This window comes from Lolium perenne, chromosome 3, assembly GCF_019359855.2.
Source record: "Lolium perenne isolate Kyuss_39 chromosome 3, Kyuss_2.0, whole genome shotgun sequence".
NCBI lineage: Eukaryota > Viridiplantae > Streptophyta > Magnoliopsida > Poales > Poaceae > Lolium > Lolium perenne.
Window position 1 is genome coordinate 228,560,643 of NC_067246.2, and position 19,679 is coordinate 228,580,321.

At 43.5% G+C, this 19,679-nt stretch overlaps 1 protein-coding gene across 2 annotated transcripts; it reads left to right on the forward strand.

Moving 5' to 3' along the window:
- Window positions 1-360: 360 nt before the first annotated feature.
- LOC127343581 (B3 domain-containing protein LFL1) lies at window positions 361-5,050 on the forward strand. Of its 2 annotated transcripts, XM_051369721.2 has the most exons (7): window positions 362-869; window positions 3,237-3,278; window positions 3,396-3,482; window positions 3,576-3,676; window positions 4,041-4,087; window positions 4,178-4,254; window positions 4,351-5,050. In XM_051369721.2, the coding sequence occupies exons 1-7, from the start codon at window positions 465-467 to the stop codon at window positions 4,726-4,728; spliced, it is 1,137 nt and encodes a 378-aa protein (XP_051225681.1). In that variant the 5' UTR covers window positions 362-464; the 3' UTR covers window positions 4,729-5,050. The 2 variants fall into 2 exon arrangements, with proteins under 2 accessions (XP_051225682.1, XP_051225681.1); XM_051369722.2 differs by lacking the exon at window positions 3,237-3,278 and having other exon boundaries at window positions 361-869.
- Window positions 5,051-19,679: the final 14,629 nt, after the last annotated feature.

The following is a 19,679-nucleotide window of genomic DNA, read 5'->3' on the forward strand; positions in this document are numbered from 1 at the left end:
GGGGAGTGGAACGGTGTTTCACTTGTATTATATCAACGACTTACGTACTACACCATACAGTGCTATGCTGGGTCACCGTGAACTGTTTGTTCAGGGCCTCCAAATAGAAGCCATGTTTTCTACTAGCGAATTGTAGTAACTAGCTCAATTCTCAAGTATAGTACAAACATATTATCCTGCAGAATTTTTCGCTCCTAAAACAACAGCATATTCATTAACTAGGGCTATATTTAGTCAAGCTGCCCCATGTTTCAAGCTTCACCGCAGCCTAGCACCAGTGACTGAGCAGAGCTCTCGCGGGGCGGCAGTAGTGGGCAAGGTCGCAAGGAGAGAGAAGCGAGGTGCTACACACGGAACGGAACCCAACCAAAACCAGGCAGAGGCAGAGGCCGAGCGAGCCCCCGGATTTCAAAAGTTTTTACATCGCCATATTTGTCCGTCCCGGCGTCCCGCGGGGAATCCCGATGCGGAAAAAACGCCAGCCGCAGCCTCCCCGCGCCGCCCACCCGTCGCTTGCCACCTTGCGCCCCCGCGGTTGGCCGCGCCCGCGCGCCCTCGCCACCGGCCCGCCGGGCGTTGGCTCCCCACCTGCGCCCGCCTCAGAGCTCGCCCGCCACTTGGCGCCGCGCCCCCGTCTCCGATTCTCCGCCACCCCGCCTATAAATGCGCCCCGCGCGGCACCAACCCTAGCCGCCGCCGCCGCCCCGACATCCTCCTCCTCCTCATCCCGTCCTCCCGTCGACATGGCCGGCGTCAGCGGCAAGCGCCGCTCCCCCTCCGGCGACGGAATGTTCGCGCCGCGGCCGCAGCTCGTCACCCGGAAGCGCAGGTCCGGCGGCCGCGTCAGGAGGCCGCCGGCGACCCGACCTGTGAGTGTCTCGGAACTCACGGACTCGCCCTACCATTTACCTGTTGGTCCTTGGCTTGGCTCCGCTCCTCCGTATATATTGATGATGATCTCCGCCAAGGCGGTGGTGGGCCGCGGTGGCGGGGAGGTGCGGTGGGCTGGAGGCCCAGAGGAAGGGGACTTTCCTTCCTCATCCTGCTCACAACTTCGGTTGATTGCGATCGAGATGCTTGCGGTTGTTGACATTTTCAGTTGATTTGGAACTCCGATCCGTCGGATTGCTGCTCTGTTTGCCGCATTATTGCGACTATAGCAAATCTCACCAGCAGGTGTTCTTTCCAACCCCGCGATCAGATCTCACCGGCCTAGCGTACGGATTTGTGTCTAGGTGTGAATGTGATCATCAATTAATTGATTTTTTCTCAGGCGTCATAGTTATTCCTAGGTCGTAGGTTATGGTAAGGTATGATAGTTCTAGTGTTCTGTCGGATTTTGCGACGGTGATACCCTTTTTCTTGGACAGTTTTGGTCAGTTATCATCATAAAGTAATTATCTACTCCGTATGTCTTGGGACTAACCAGAGTAAGATGTCTTAATTAATTCACTTGCCGTCATGGGACACATGAATAGAATACGCCCTGTAGGTCCAATCTTGCGGTTTCAGTAAACAAGAACACTTTTCTATTGGTTGCAAGTCCACAACTTAGCGGTTCGCAACTTCACATGCATCACATTGCCAATGTGGTTACGTGCAATGGTAGAATTACACACTGATGAGACTTTGATTTTTGTTTGGAGGGACATATATATAGGGAAGAGCTCTGCCTACTTATGGATATTATATAGAAGTTACACTCAGCATTAGTTCCAACTGTATGATTTAGCCCATCACATACTGTAAACGTCACTTTCATCGACGTCGTTATGTGCAGTGCACATTTTCTATGGCCAAACATGTTTTGTTATTGTTACTTCTGGGAGGCACTGCAAAGTTGGTAGCAACTGTCCGTACGTAGAAACTGTCCGTACGAGTGTGTTTTCTCAGTAGCAGCCCAAAATTGGTAGGGAATAGCAGTACATGTCAGATAAACTCAAAGAATTTTTCATTCCAGTGAATCTTTTTTTTTTCACACTGCCTGTTCCAGAACATGGGCCAAAAAATTAGTTATGTTACCAGTGTACTTATTGTGAGGGTAGTACACCATCTGGTGTGAATTAACCAGTAGTTCTTAGGTCAGGATTTTTTTTTTTTGCTAACTACAATCTAAAGGTGCTAGTTTTTGTTTCCATGTTTGATTTGGACTTTTTTGCTATGTGATACATCTACTGTTTCAAGTGGAAGTTAGAACAAATATCTCCCCTCTTCTTAAACTATTACCTCTGTTACGAAATTACTTATGTAGCATCATTTCTGTTACTCCCTCTGATCCATAACAAGTGTCGCTGATTTAGTACATACTAAATCAGCGACACTTATTATGGATCAGAGGGAGTACTATTTATTATGATTGATACAACTGTTGTAGTGGTGTAGGAGGGCATTTGTAGTAGAATAATAGAACACTTTCTATTTACACTTCTGTGATCAGCTAAAGATTATGTTATTCTGCATAATTACAATACAAGCAAGTGATCAGCTAAAGATTATATTATTCTGCATAATTACAATACAAGCAAGAGCAGTGAAATCAATTGCAAATGGAGAGAACATTGTTGCAAATATGTCCTTTCTCCCTTCATAAGAACCGTTAGGTCACTGCCTTTGCTTTCTCCTACAGTATATAAATTGCCTATTTAGAATAAACAGGAAGGAGTGCCTATTATATTGACAGTAAAATGAAGATAAAATAGAAATAAAGTTGAATACTTACAGAATAAAAAAGCAACAGGTAAAGTCCTAGCTGCACAGGGCACCTCATCACTGATCATGCTCACCGCATGGTGGATATGGAAACATAGAAACGCTGCAGTCTTTGACAATGTGCGTCCTTCGGTGGCTTCCTTATTCGATGACTTGGACCGAGGCAGGACAATGGGCGGATGCGGGGGCTCGGGGTCTTTGCCAGCTTCTCCCCTAGATTAGGTCTTTTGGGTCGAGTTGTATGGCGCGGTGTTGGTCCTTCTTTGGACTTGTAAATACAACTTCCTTTTCTATCAATGCATCGAAATGCAAGGCTTTTCCGTTTTCGCGAAAAAACCCTAGCTGCACAAAAGGTTGCTCGCTGAGTAGCTTTGGCAGCAGTACAAGAAAACACGTCCTCCTTAATCTTTTCTAGTAGGTTCAATGGGACTAAGATTTGCTCACCTATATCTGGTTTTGTGAAATTATATGTGGCACTTCGTGTTTTCCCTGCCTGCTCTCTAAATGAATTCTTCTTTTCATGATAGGCAGATGTGCTGGATTTGAATAGAGCTGTTCTTGATCCAGATGTAAGATTTATGCAAAATATATTGAAAGTATTTATTTTTATGTTAAAGAAAAGAAAACATAGTTAATCAAACTGGTTCACATTTCTCGGGTTAAAAGATTCTACAATGTTTATGTAGCATCAAATGACTGGGTTGCGAGTAGTTCTGCAGAAGGAGCTCCGAAATAGTGACATAAGCCAGCTTGGGAGAATTATTCTCCCGAAGGTGAGTTCTTGTTTAAACAGAATTTACAAACTTAATTTTACCCCACATTTTATTCCATAGACCGTGTTCTCTAACTGTTGACATTTGTCTCAGAAAGAGGCGGAGGCGTACCTACCAAATCTGACATCAAAGGAAGGCAGAAGTTTATGTATGCACGATTTGCTAAATGCAGAACTGTGGACCTTCAAGTACAGGTTGGACAAGTTGTAGTCTTTTTGACTTTAACATTTTCTGCTATGAGTTGCAGCAACAATATAATCTTTGTCATACTTCACTTTTACTATCTCTGAGCCATACACTTGGATAAGTTTGTCGGTATTTCCTGTAAAAGAAGCAAAATCGCATTGTTTTGATGTTGGACATTATTTAAAAAACCTGTCATGTCTAACAAGAAATTAATTACAGGGGCGGTGGGTATTTGTAAAACCATTAGAATGACAACATGTGAATATTATTCCTATTAAAGATGATCTTAGTTGCAGCTTCATTCCGTGCATTTATGTTTAATTTGGTCTAGCATGTCCTGTGCAATGATGCAGTTTGTGATCTCCCATACAGATACTGGCCAAACAACAAGAGCAGGATGTATGTACTTGAGAATACTGGTGAATACCTTCTTTTAATACTTTTTATTATCTGTTACATATGTTGACCAATGTTCTTACATTTTCTGTGCCCTCTCTTAAACATCCCAGGGAGTTATGTCAGAACTCACAACCTTCGAGTAGGAGACTTCATCATGATATACAGAGATGATGATAAGAACAGATTTGTACTCCATCTTTCTTCCTGGTTCTTTAAGCACTTCACTCCTTTTTGCATGCAGTTAGTAGTTGCTTAGTCTTTGCTGTACTTGTGTCATACAAAGGTCATCCGAGCAAAGAAGGCGGGAGATGATCAACTTGCTACTGTACCACTACAACTCGATGAGCATATCTCTGACATTCTGCCAATACCAGAAATTGATGACTACATGTCTCTCATTCCATCAGCATCTGACATCTCTGCCTTTCTACCACAAGCTGATGAGAATTATGAGATATTCGATGGGATTCTGAACTCTCTGCCAGAGATACCAGCAGCCAACGTGAGGTACTCGGACTTCTTCGATCCATTTACTGACTGTATGGACATGTCAAATCCCGGCCTGAATGCCAACACCTCAGTCAACCTCACTACTCATTTCCATGACGAGAGGGCTGGGCTTTCCTTGTTTCCCAACTCAAAGTCTGGGCCTCTCATGTGAGATGCAGTATAGCCCTACGTGAGGCTCATAATCACCAGCCTTGACGCCATTGCTGTACATCCAAATAATTGGTGTCCTCATTTTGTATGTAGTATATGCTTAACTGCAGCCGGTCGTTTATGTGTAGAAGGCCTAATTTTCTGTTTGAACTGAAGGTTTCATCAGATGTAAGGTTGTTTCAGCTCAGCGCACAAGTGTTGTTCTGATGTTTCCCTGCTCCTGAACGTGCAAATACATACACGAAAGATGAGGTGTGCATTCAACTAGGTTACCTCTGCCTGGTAAGGGAGGGCATAAAATTGGGTACTCGTATGTTCTTTTACTATTATGCTGCTTGGAGTTATGGAAAGCTCGATGCGGTTGGGCTTAACCTTTGCCACGTACATAGTACAGACTTGTTGCCATTTCTTTTCTGATACTTCCATAAGCACAATACCTCTCCAGTACGCCAAGTTTCTAGTAAGTCTTTTGGTTTGATCGATTGACTGGTTCTCTGGTAGTACTTATAATTTTTGTTTTTCTCCCCTTCTTTTACGATTTCTGAGTTTGCCTCCACCAGACCGTCTAAAAATACCTTTCCCCAAATCCTACAATGTGTGAGAGCTTTTAACACCGGGTATGCCATTTTTACGATTTCTCCGTTTGCCTCCACCACGCCATGCTACCTTTCAAACTGAAACTATACGTTAGATGTGGCAAATTATTTACGTCAGAAAAGGCACTGATTGTTGACTTAAAAGATCCGATAGAAGCTTTATAGTTAATCAACTAGTATTATCAACCCCTAAAGCTATCAAAGTCATAGTATCATCAACCATCACTCAAAGGGAAAGGAGGGGAGATGTGTCAGGAAATTGTAGTCCGGGACACTTGGACAGTCCTTTTGGCCCACTTAATAATTCTGGAGTAGAGAATTTTCCTCGACCTTGATCACAGCCTAATAAACACGGCAACCATGAGTACCAGTAAGCCAAAAGATCGTGGAGTGTGGCCGGTAGTTGGCAACGACAAACGGACAGCAAACTGACCAAGAGGACCTTGACACCAGTTGCTAGCTTACGGGTGAAGGTCGATCAAATACTTACGGATTGGACACCTTGCAGACAGAGAGAATAAATAGCTTCGCCAAGTGTCAAGACGCTGACCCAACAACACCGCGTAGATTATGACGGGGAAGCACGCTGTTAGGGAGACATCCTCCTGTGCGGCTAACCAAGATTAGTTAGGGATATATCTTGTGTAACAATACTTGTAAACTTGATTTGTACCTCAAGTCCTTGTGCATATAAATAGAAACAGAGGGAGAGGAGGCGTGCCATCGAGCAGCCTATTGTTTCATGGTATCAGAGCCCCAGGTCTCGAGTTCAAATCCTGGCTTTCACAATTTATTCTAAAATTTCCCGCAACCTCCTGCCGTGTGGTCCCGGCCTCCCGCTGCCTCTTTGCCTCCTGCCGTGCGGTTCCGACCTCTCGATGCCTCTTTTCCTCTCTACACGTGTTGACTTGTCTTCTCGTCTTGCCGTCACACGTGAGAGGGGGTGTTAACGTGTATAAGTAGATTGCCTAACCCTTTCCATCAGTTCGGACTTTTGGTTCAAGTGGCTAGTGCATGGACTTTTGTCGCAATCGTCTACTACTCGACCGTTTGAACTTTTACATTGTGATCTATGGACCTCCCCAGTCCCTAGCATGTCTGGTTTTGCCTATTATCTAGTCATTATCGATGATTTTTCTCATTACTTTTGGAGCTTTCCTATTCGTAAGAAATCCGATGTCTTTGCCACGTTCGTTACTTTTCATGCCTTTTTCACCACCCACTTCAACCTCCCTATTCTAACCATCCAATGCGACAATGGAAAAGAATTTGATAACATTAAACTAAACTCCTTCTTTCAATCCCATGGAACCCTTTTTCGCTTCTCATGCCCCTACACTTCTCAACAAAACGGCAAAGCCGAACGAGCAATTCGCACCATCAATGATGTTATCCGCACCCTTCTCTTCCAAGCCTCCCTGCCTCCCAATTTTTGGGCCGAGGCCCTCCACACCGCCACTCATCTTCTCAACCTTCGTCCCACCGCAGCCCTCCGTCGACAAACCCCACACTTCACCTTGTACGGCACACATCCATCCTATGATCACCTACGCGTGTTCGGTTGCCTCTGCTATGTCAACGTCTCCTCCACCAGTCCCAACAAACTAGCCCCACGCGCCACCAAATGTATTTTTCTCGGTTATCCATCCCGCCACAAAGGCTATAGGTGTCTCGACGTGTCCTCCCGACGCATCCTAATCTCCCGACATGTTACGTTCGATGAACATACTTTTCCTTACGCCTCCACCACACAAACATCTACACCGCCTGCCATCATCGACCCCATAGACCCCCACTTCCTACCAAACCCTCCCACCATACCCACGTCGGCGCCACCACCTCCCACTCCACCCCCTGCCGCGGCAGAGAATTCTGCTGCCGCGAGCCCACGCCAGCCTGCCGCCATCTCTTCTCCTGCCGCGGCAGCCTCTTCCCCTGCCGTGGCAGCTCTTTCCCCTGACTCACCTCCACGGCAGCCTGCCGCCGCTCTGTCTCCTGCCGTGGCAGCGCCGCGGCCCAGCTTTACCCATGTGTACACTCGCCGCCCTTCGGTACCACCACCCATCATCCATCGCGCTCGTAGCACCACCGGTAAACTCCCACCTCCCATCGATAAACTCAACCTCTCCGCCACCGTCTCTTCCCCTATTCCTCACAATTATCTAGTTGCTCTTCGTGATCCTTCCTGGCGCCAAGCCATGCAGGACGAATATGATGCTCTTCTCCATAACCAAACCTGGACTCTCGTCCCTCCCCCTCCCGGTGCCAACATCGTCAGTGGCAAATGGATCTTTCGTCACAAGTTCAATTCTGATGGATCTCTTGCTCGTCACAAGGCACGTTGGGTCGTTCGTGGTTTCACACAACAACATGGCATTGACTTCGACGAGACTTTCAGCCCCGTCATCAAACCAGCCACCATCCGTGTTGTTCTCTCTCTCGCCGTGTCTCAAAATTGGCCCATCCATCAACTCGACGTCAAAAACGCCTTTCTTCACGGCAATCTTTCCGAAGAAGTCTACAGCCAACAACCCTCGGGGTTCATCGATCCCTCTCGTCCCACTCATGTTTGTCGTCTCCTCAAATCACTCTACGGTCTTAAACAGGCTCCTCGGGCTTGGTTTCAACGCTTTGCTACCTTTGCTCGTTCCATTGGCTTCCTTGAATCCAAATCTGATAACTCTCTTTTCACCCTTCATCGCGGTTCTGACATCGCTTACCTACTTCTCTATGTTGATGACATCGTCCTAACCACATCCACCACTTCCTTTCTCCATTCTATCATCACCACTTTCAGCCGCGAGTTTGCCATGAAAGACCTCGGACCCCTTCATCATTTTCTCGGTATCTCTGTCACCCGCCAACCCCATTCTCTTCACCTATCTCAATGACAATATATCCTAGACATCCTCCACCGTGCCGGCATGAGTGACTGCCATCCATCCTCCACACCTGTTGATACCAAAGCAAAGCTTCCTGCCTCTACCGGTCCTCCTGTGGCCGATCCATTTCTCTATCGCAGTCTAGCCGGCGCTCTTCAATACATGACTCTCACTCGGCCCGAAATCTCCTACGCTGTTCAACAAGTTTGTCTTCACATGCACGATCCCCGTGAACCTCACCTTCTCATTGTCAAACGAATCCTTCGCTACCTCAAAGGGACTCTTGATCATGGTCTCACTCTTCACTCCTCTGATACGTCCAAAACGTATCTACTTTCCCGAACACTTTTGCTATTGTTTTGCCTCTAATTTGTGCATTTTGGATGCAACTAACACGGACTAACGCTGTTTTCAGCAGAACTGCTCTGGTGTCTCGTTTTTGTGCAGAAATCCAACTTTCGGGAAAATCCTCGGAATTTATGCAGAAGGCCCTATTTTCCCAGAATAATGACGGAGCCAGAAGGACAATTAAGGTGGAGGCCCGAGGGCCCCACACCATACGGCGGTGCGGCCCAGGGGGGGCCCGCGCGGCCCTGTGGTGTGGCCCCCTCGGCCGGCCTCCGACGCCCTCCTTCGGACTACTTATCGGCCTCGACCTAAAAATGCACGGCGAGAAGTCGAAGTCGCCAGAAACCCTCCAGAACGCCGCCACATCGCGAAACTCCGTCGCGGGAGCAGTCTCGTTACGGCACTCCGCCGGGACGGGGAATTGGAGGAGATCATCGCCGCCATCACCGCCAACGCCTCTACATCAACCAGCCATGTTTCCCCCATCCATGTGTGAGTAATTCCCCCGCTGTAGGCCGAAGGGGATGGTAGGGATTGGATGAGATTGGTCATGTAATAGCATAAGATTGTTAGGGCATAGTGCCTAGTGTCCGTAATTGGTACTTTGATGATATTGTTGCAACTTGTTATGCTTAATGCTTGTCACTAGGGCCCGAGTGCCATGATCTCAGATCTGAACATGTTTTTGTTTCATCATGATATTCATTGTTTATGGTCTTACCTATAAGTTGTATACACATGTCGCTGTCCGGAACCAATGGCCCCGAAGTGACAAGAATTGGGACAACCGGAGGGGATGGTAGCGATGTGAGGATCACATGTGTTCACGGAGTGTTAATGCTTTGCTCCGGTACTTTATTAAAAGGAGTACCTTAATATCCAGTAGTTTTCCTTGAGGCCCGGCTGCCACCGGCTGGTAGGACAAAAGATGTTGTGCAAGTTTCTCATTGCGAGCACGCACGACTATATATGGAACACATGCCTATTGATTGCTTTGTACTTGGACACCGTTTTATTATTATCTGCAAATGCCCTGCTATGATTGTTACATGAGTTTCTCTCATCCATGCAACGCCCATCTTCCGTCCCCGTGCCTACGTATTTTAATCCTGCTGTTTACTAAAATCACTACTGCTTGTCTTTGTTACTCTGTTGTTATTTCACTATCGCTACTACTATAAAGCTGTTACTCTTGATAAACCCTTGCGAGCAAGTCTGTTTCAGTGCACTTGAATTGACAACTCATTGTTAAGGCTTCCAAGTGTTCTTTGTCTCCCCTTGTGTCGAATCAATAAATTGGGTTTTACTTCCCTCGAAGACTGTTGCGATCCCCTATACTTGTGGGTCATCAAGACTATTTTCTGGCGCCGTTGCCGGGGAGCATAGCTTTATTTGGAAGTTCACTTGGATTAATATTGTTCGCTGCAAATTCTCCATCATGGGTAAACCTCGCGATACTAAGATCGCCATATTACCATCCACTACAAGAAAAGGTACAATTCTGAATACCTCTGCTGCTCTTGATTCACCATCTGTGATTGATAAACTTGTTTCACCGCCGCATGCTTCAAATGCGGGTACTTCTGCTGAATCTGAAAACTCTCATAATATTGATAATGTTTCTGCTGTGCTTGATGATAGTGGTTCATTGGGATCTTTTCTAGATGCTACAATTGCTAGGTCTAGACAAATTGAAAATACTGAAACTCCTAATGCTACTACACATGATAATTCACCCGAACTTGATTATTTTAGTGATGATCCTGATGAAGATTATGTGGAGCTTAATGATGATTTTATTGAAAAATGCAATGCTACTACTGATGCAAGAAAAATTAAAAAGTTGCTTGCGAGAACATGCTTTATTAGATATAAAGCTGTCTCCTGATCCTAAATTTGCCACATCTCCTATAAACATTAGGGATAAAGATTATGATTTTTCTCTTGATCTATCTCATATAGCTATTGTTGAGAAAACACCCTTTTGTGGTACTGAAAAAGAAAGTCTTGTTGAACACATGACTGAGTTATCTACTCTAAGTAGCTTGTTTTCTGATGATGTCAAGATGCGTACTTACTTTGTTGCTAAAATCTTTCCATTCTCATTAAAGGATGACGCTAAAACTTGGTATAATAATTTTCCACCTAATTCTATTAAAAGTCCAAAAGAACTGCTTGATGTTTTCTTCCGCAAATACTTTCCTGCTAGTGCTCAACATATTGCTTTGCAGAGAATTTATAATTTTGACCAGGGAGATGAAGAGAAATTGCCTGAGGCTTGGGCGAGATTTTGCTCTCTTATTAGAGCTCAGCCTGATCATGATTTGGAAAAGCATGATTTACTTGATATATTTTATAGTGGACTAACCATTGAGTCTAGGGCATACCTGGATAGTTGTGCTGGTTGTGTTTTCAGGAAAAGAACTCCAGGGCATTATTTGAAGAATTATTGGCTAAAATAAGCCGGAATCATGATGATTGGACTACGCAGAACCAACTCCAACGCCAATATTGAAGAAGAGGGGTTTAATTAAATTGAATGATGAAGATATGAGGGAAGCCAAGAAGTCTCTCAAGGAGAAAGGTATTAAATCTGAAGATGTGAAGAATCTACCTCCTATAGAAGATATATGTGAGATAATTCCCCCTTCATCCATGATTGAGGTAAACTCCCTTCAACGCTTTACTAGGGAAGATATTCCGTATTCGAAACCTCCTGCACAATGCTTAGATGAGTTTGATAATTATATTGTTAAGCAAGAAAATTTTAATATGAGAGTAGAGAATCATTTAATGGAAAATTCTCGAGCTATTAGTGAATTGCATGATATTGTGGAGAGAACCTCCAATGATGTTAAGATGCTTGTTAAACATTTTCATATGATTCAAACTCAAATTTATCAACTCACTAAAGTGCAAAATGACTTGTTAGGGAATAATTCTAAAGAGAAACATGCTTATGAAGTAACAACTAGAGGTGGTGTCTCTACCCAGGATCCTCTATATCCTGAAGGGCATCCCAAAAGAATTGAACAAGATTCTCAACACATTGAACCTAGTGCTCATTCTAGGAAGAAAAAGAAGAAGAAACATAAAAATGTTGTAGAATCCTCTGAACCTGCTAATGATCCTAATAGTATTTCTATTTACGATCTTTGGCTGAAAGTGGTAATGAACATGATAAAGATAATGATAAGAATGATACTCCTGATAAAGAAGAGGTTGAAGAAGAACCTGAAAAGCAAGCTAAAAATAAAAAGTACACTAAAGAAGATTTTATTGCTGAGAAACATGGTAATGAAAGAGAACCTTGGGTTCAAAAGCAAATGCCTTTTCCTGCTAAGAAACTAAAATCAAAGGAAGAAGAACACTATAATAAATTTTGCGATTGGATGAAACCTTTATTCTTGCAAATCCCTTTGACTGATGCTATTAAATTGCCTCCTTATTCAAAGTATATGAAAGATATTGTTACTAACAAAAGGAAAATCCCCAATGAGGAAATTTCCACTATGCTTGCTAATTACTCTTTCAATGGCAAAATACCAAAGAAGTTGGGCGACCCAGGTATACCTACTATTCCTTGTTCTATTAAGAATAATTATGTTAAAACTGCTCTATGTGATTTGGGAGCCGGTGTTAGTGTTATGCCTTTTTCTCTTTATAAGTGACTTTACTTAGATAAGTTGATACATACTGATATATCTTTGCAAATGGCTGATAAATCTACTGCTATTCCTGTTGGTATATGTGAGAATGTTCCTGTTCAAGTTACTACTAACTGCTTGATATTAACTGATTTTGTTGTGTTGGAAATGCCTGAAGATGATAATATGTCTATTATTCTTGGGAGACCTTTTCTTAACACCGCAGGGGCTGTTATTGATTGCAATAAAGGAAAGGTTACTTTCAATGTTGATGATAGGGAGCATACCGTTTATTTTCCCAAGAGGATTGAGAAAGCGTGTGGAGTTAATACTATTTCTAATGTGAGAACTATCAAAGTGGGAACTATTGATTGTCCTATATATGAGCCTAAAGAAGAATATCAAACTCTCGTGATTGGATCCATATCAATACAATTCAAGGTAACATGATTGATCTGAGGTTTATTTCTTCTTATGCTATGAAAAAGTTATTTGGTGACAAGACTTGATCAACCTTGTTAACGGATACTTTTTATATGCATAGAGGAGGTAAACAACATATCTTTCTTCCTCCACTTGCTCTAGTTGCTGTAGCACTTTTAATTTGCAAAGTTCCTTAGTTATTTGGAGATTTCAAAAAATTTCCTGGCCAGTAATAATAAACTAAATACCCAGAAATGTGCATTTTTTAAAGTTTTCAAAAATTCACAAAAATTATACCGTTGGTCCTATTTTTCGACGAGGCACCTGGGAGCACCAGAGGATGACCTGTGGGGCACCAGAGGGCGCCAAACCACAGGCCGGCGCGGCCAAGGAGGTGGCCGCGCCACCATGTGGTGTGGGCCCCCTTTGCCCCACTTTGTCATCTCTTTCTCCCAGCACCTTCTCTCTCCCGAAAAAACTCGTACCAAGTTCCTCTCTCTCGTGGTTTTGCTCAGAGCTCAGTTTCTCGATCTCTTTGCTCAGCCCAGATTTCTGCTGAAATTTGGCACATTTGCTCCTTGGTATGTGACTCCTCCACCCATCCAAGTAGAATTTTGTTTGGTTGAGTATATCTTGAATATTTTGCTGCTGTAGGTAACATGTTTAGTGAGCTTGCATGCTTGTTCTAAGTGGTAGAAACTAGTTTTGATGCATGATTAGTACTCTAGCAAGTTCCTATGGTAGTTTCCCTCAATTATATGTCACCAAATCAAATTTTTATATCATTTGTTGAAATTTCAGAAAATGGAGTGGAGTAGATATCACTTGAACCAGCAAGAATTGGAAGTCCAACAAGTTATGAGAGTCAATCGTGAAGAGGGAGTATACCCCTCTTACTACCCGTGCGCGGATTTTATGAGAAGCGCGGGAATACTTGAAGATGTTCAAAGTCTAATTTCTCGTGCAGGGCTGAGTGACTTTGTTGAAGGAGAGCTAAGACAATATGTAAAATTAACCATGTCTTTTGTGCAGGACTTCAAGTTCAATTGGTCGCGATCTAACCCCACGGTCCAGTATAAAATTTACAATAAAGCTGTCAACTTGCCATTTAGTGTTTTTTTGTGCAGCAATTAGAGTACCGCAATGGGGGTCATGTGAGAAGATAAGGGGATCGCCGCAAGAACTCTTGGACCTCTTCAAGATGATTAGCGATGGAAGGAGTTTCTTAGGGGATAATGGTAAAATCACTAGTATTCAGCTCCCGGCTATTCGCTACTTTGCCTATTTTATTACCAAATGCGTTCTTGCTAAAAAGATTGGTGGTAAACTTTCTATCCCGGATTTGGCTTTTCTAGCTGCGGCACTGCAAAATAGTAAGACTTATAATTTGGGGGCATTGATAGCCTATAGACTTGCTACTAACCGTGAGAAAGGTGGAATTTGTGGAGGTCTCATCGCCTCTCGTTCTTGGCTTTTCATAATGTAGAACCTCATCATTTTGATATTCCATTCCACATAGAAAAACTTGACATAGCCTCTATGATTAAACATGAATTTGTTTCAGATTCCTCCAACTTGGGTAACCTGTTTTACAAGATGACATTTTATAAGAAAGTCTGGAGAATAACTAAGAAAACTGAGAAACTAGTAAGATTGCTGCTACTGCTTTTGTCTAACCTTGATTCCAGGGGAGATTGGTCGGTCACAGAAGGTGCACTGGATGCACACATAGAGAGAGGAGGTCAACATGCAAGAGACGACACGGAGGTTGAGGAGCACCTCGACTCATCATCCGATGCAGCAAGTTCCTCGCATCAACATGGTGGATATGCGGAGCCTCCACGCTTTTCTTCTGCACAGGAACTTTACTATGACTACTCCATGGACTACCCACCGGCGAGGAACAACGACCCTCGTTGGGGTTGAACTCCACTTAGGCCAAAAGCCTAAGCTTGGGGGGAGGTATACCGGCATCACTCATTCTTTGCATATTATGGTTGCTGGATACTTGCACATACTTGCTTTGTTCGTTTGAGTGGTTTTCTAATGGGAGGAAGATGATATCTGGGGAAGTGCTGCCTGAAAACAGATTCTGGAACGTTACCGTAAAAATTCTCAAACATAGCCAGAGCATCATTTTGAGCTGCCAATTTTTGTACAGGTTCCCCAGGTTGTTATCTAACTTTCATTAGTTGAACACTTTTCGATCTGAGCAATGTAAGATTTTTGTAAAAATCGATTTCTGTACTGCTGTCAGGTTTTGGCAGATTTCTGCCATCCTGCTGTTATGTGTTTCTTTTAGTTTGATATTTCTTGTTTTCGCTTTGTTTCTTTCCCAAAACACAAAAAGACCAAAAATATTTCTGTTGTTTCTCTTCACCATTTGTTTGCTTTGGTTTCTTGCATTTGTTTCACTTTATTTGCTATTGCTAGTTTGCTATAAGAAAACCCAAAAAGATTTTGCTTTGTTTGTTTGTTTCCTCTTGTTATTGTTCTCAAATTCGAAAACACCAAAAATATTTGCTGTTCTTCTTTGGTTTATAAAGTTCTTTATGAGTTCAATGGTCTTCGGTGGCTGGAGCGTGGTTTTCATTTCATATTATCCAAGCTACACAAGTGAAAAGGCAATAATGACGATCTACGACAATCTGATTGTGGTGAGAGGCTGGTATGAACTCTATTTGTTTTCATTTCTGTACATATACTCATCCATGTGAGCATGCTTAGTTGGTTCATGTGAGGTAAATGTTATTTGAGAAAGTCTAGTAGTTTATGATCTCTCATGTTTAGCTCCAATCTATTAATATGAGTAGCATGTCATGGATGTTTGCTTGCATTGTTTTATTCATAAGTAAGTATGGCATTGTGGTATCTTCCTCTGAATAATTCATTTATATCGACTTGGCACATGCTCATGCATGCATATGACTGAACAAAAAGTCAATTAAGCCTCGATGATCTATATTGCTTCAGAGTTCTTGTATCACTTTTATGCCTCCGTTAATTTATTTTGCCGCAAGCATGATTATGACAGTTACTGCTCTCTTGATTTGTTGCTCCCTAGTCTATTGCTAGCCTTCACTTGAACTGAGCGGGAACGCTGCTCGTGCTTCCAAACACCTGAAAACCAAGTTGTTCCAAAAGTGTCCACCATAAATACCTATGCATGGCATTTCAAACCATTCCAAGTAAATTCTCGTGCGCTACCTTTAAAACCTTCAAAATGCTTCTCAATTTGTGTTTATGTTTCATAGCTCATGAGGAAGTATGTGGTGTTTAGCTTTCAACCTTGTCATTTACTTTTGACGGACTCTCATATGGACTAGTGGCACATCCACTTATCCAATAATTTTGCAAAAAGAGCTGGCAATGGGATTCCCAGTCCCGAATTAATTAACTTAAATAGACACTCCTCCATGGTTTGTGATTGTTGGACGGCACCCGAAGGATTCGGTTAGCCATGGCTTGTGTAAGCAAAGGTTGGGGGGAGTGTCATCATCATAATAAAACTAAAATTAAAAAAATGGCACTCCTTCATGGTATGAGATTGTTGGCAGGCACCCGAGGATTCGGTTAGCCATGGTTTGTGAAAGAAAGGTTGGAAGGAGTGCCAAATAAACATGCAATAATTCATGGGAGCCGCTCTTGAAAGTCCGGTTGGCGAGGTAGTTAGTGTACCCATTACCATTCGTTGACAACAACAAACACCTCTCAAAATAATTTTACTCCTGTCTTTATAAAAATGAAAAGCTCTAGCGCATGTTAAACCCTGCTTCCCTCTGCGAAGGGTCAATCTTTTACTTTTATGTTGTGTCTCCATTATTTCTTTGAGCACTATCTTGAGAGCACAACTGTCATTCTTAGTATAATATGCTTGTCTCAAAATATGATTGATTGCGGTATAACTTTGATGCATTTATCTTTTGACAATCACTACTTCTAGTCTTTCTATGAACTCCAGAGGTGCCCGGGCATTTATGTTTTGCCAATCAAATACAGGCAAGCGAGATACCACTTTATCATACTCTCTTATGAACATTGCAATCCTGCTTATATACATGATTCATGATGCTTATTATTAATTGTTGGTATCTCTCCGTGATTGACATAGCTGTTAGATGATCTTATTTGCATGTATCTCATTATGAACTGCTTGAGTATTAGCCATTGCATGAGAATATATACATCATATGAGCAAATGTGTTCGTGAAAGTTCTTTTATCGCTCAGTTGTTAACTGAATTGCTTGAGGACAAGCAATAAGCTAAGCTTGGGGGGAGTTGATACGTCCAAAACGTATCTACTTTCCCGAACACTTTTGCTATTGTTTTGCCTCTAATTTGTGCATTTTGGATGCAACTAACACGGACTAACGCTGTTTTCAGCAGAACTGCTCTGGTGTCTCGTTTTTGTGCAGAAATCCAACTTTCGGGAAAATCCTCGGAATTTATGCAGAAGGCCCTATTTTCCCAGAATAATGACGGAGCCAGAAGGACAATTAAGGTGGAGGCCCGAGGGCCCCACACCATAGGGCGGCGCGGCCCAGGGGGGGCCCGCGCGGCCCTGTGGTGTGGCCCCCTCGGCCGGCCTCCGACGCCCTCCTTCGGACTACTTATCGGCCTCGACCTAAAAATGCACGGCGAGAAGTCGAAGTCGCCAGAAACCCTCCAGAACGTCGCCACATCGCGAAACTCCGTCGCGGGAGCCAGAAGTCTCCGTTCTTGCACTCCGCCGGGACGGGGAATTGGAGGAGATCATCGCCGCCATCACCGCCAACGCCTCTACATCAACCAGCCATGTTTCCCCCATCCATGTGTGAGTAATTCCCCCGCTGTAGGCCGAAGGGGATGGTAGGGATTGGATGAGATTGGTCATGTAATAGCATAAGATTGTTAGGGCATAGTGCCTAGTGTCCGTAATTGGTACTTTGATGATATTGTTGCAACTTGTTATGCTTAATGCTTGTCACTAGGGCCCGAGTGCCATGATCTCAGATCTGAACATGTTTTTGTTTCATCATGATATTCATTGTTTATGGTCTTACCTATAAGTTGTATACACATGTCGCTGTCCGGAACCAATGGCCCCGAAGTGACAAGAATTGGGACAACCGGAGGGGATGGTAGCGATGTGAGGATCACATGTGTTCACGGAGTGTTAATGCTTTGCTCCGGTACTTTATTAAAAGGAGTACCTTAATATCCAGTAGTTTCCCTTGAGGCCCGGCTGCCACCGGCTGGTAGGACAAAAGATGTTGTGCAAGTTTCTCATTGCGAGCACGCACGACTATATATGGAACACATGCCTATTGATTGCTTTGTACTTGGACACCGTTTTATTATTATCTGCAAATGCCCTGCTATGATTGTTACATGAGTTTCTCTCATCCATGCAACGCCCATCATCCGTCCCCGTGCCTACAGTATTTTAATCCTGCTGTTTACTAAAATCACTACTGCTGTCTTTGTTACTCTGCTGCTGTTATTTCACTACTGCTACTACTATAAAACTGTTACTACTGATAAACCCTTGCGAGCAAGTCTGTTTCCAGGTGCAGCTGAATTGACAACTCCGCTGTTAAGGCTTCCAAGTGTTCTTTGTCTCCCCTTGTGTCGAATCAATAAATTGGGTTTTACTTCCCTCGAAGACTGTTGCGATCCCCTATACTTGTGGGTCATCATCCTCCACCTCTCACTCTCTCATTGCCTACTCGGATGCTGATTGGGCAGGATGTCCAGATACTCGCCGGTCTACGTCAGGGTACTGTGTGTTCTTGGGTGACAACCTGGTCTCTTGGTCATCTCGCCGACAACCCACCGTGTCACGCTCTAGTGCTGAGGCTGAATACCGTGTTGTTGCCACTGCCGTTGCTGAGACTTGTTGGCTCCGTAATCTTCTGCAGGAGCTCCGGCGTCCTCTTCACAGCGCCACGATTGTCTACTGTGATAACGTGAGCGTTGTTTATCTCTCGGCCAACCCAGTTCAGCATCGGCGTACCAATCACATTGAACTTGATATACATTTTGTGCGTGAGAAGGTGGCTCTTGGGGCTCTGCGAGTGCTACATGTACCCTCCAGTTCCCAGTTTGCTGACATCTTCACTAAGGGACTACCATCTGTCTTATTTCATGAATTTCGATCCAGTCTTCACGTCGGCGAAGCACCGAGTTCAGACTGCGGGGGCGTGTTAGGGAGACATCCTCCCGTGCGGCTAACCAAGATTAGTTAGGGATATATCTTGTGTAACAATACTTGTAAACTTGACTTGTACCTCAAGTCCTTGTGCATATAAATAGAAACAGAGGGAGAGAAGGCGTGCCATCGAGCAGCCCATTGTTTCACACGCAACAAAACGAATTTTGCAAATCATTGTCAATGGTCATGAGATCTACGCAAGGCATGACGATACGATCCTTTGCTGATCATAGCTAGTCCTATGGAGATATCTGAAATTCTGAACAAATGAGTACTGATATCATGAACACCTAGAAATTCCCGCTGCCAGGTCTGGTTCACTGAAAATTTTCCGAAGGATCTTTTTAGTTTGTAGGCCGGGTTTTTTAAGTCGAGAAAATAGAGAATTATGATTCAGGTGTATTGTCACATAATCCTGCAAGATATCGGAACACATGAATGTGCTTAAATAGTTTCTGGGTTGAAACAAAGGAAAGCAATTTTTTTGTAGGATTATGTCAAGGTCAATGTCGATTCATCCTTAGACAATGGTCTTCTAAGAGGCACTATGGGTACTTCCTCCGGATCGGTTTAACAGGCGCGCACGCAATTTAAGATAAAGTTTGACCGTTGAATTGGTCAATGAAATATAAATTAAATATCTACAAAGTTTATACAATTAGATTCGTATTCAAATAAGGTTTCCAATGATATAATTTTTGTAACATATATTCTATATTTTATTGAATAAAATAATGGTTAAGGCAATTTTTTGAACTACGTGCGCGCATGTTAAGTCGGTCCGTAGGGAGTAGTAAAAGTCCGGTTTGATGTTCCTAGGGAATCAAATTATGCAATTAGTGAGCTAGTAAGAGTGTAAGAC

Coding starts and splice junctions, on each gene's coding strand:
- LOC127343581 (XM_051369721.2), top strand. CDS start 465: ATGCGGAAAAAACGCCAGCCGCAGCCTCCCCGCGCCGCCCACCCGTCG. Junction 4,088..4,177: donor GTATGTACTTGAGAATACTG/GTGAATACCTTC, acceptor TAAACATCCCAG/GGAGTTATGTCAGAACTCAC. Junction 4,255..4,350: donor ATGATGATAAGAACAGATTT/GTACTCCATCTT, acceptor TGTCATACAAAG/GTCATCCGAGCAAAGAAGGC.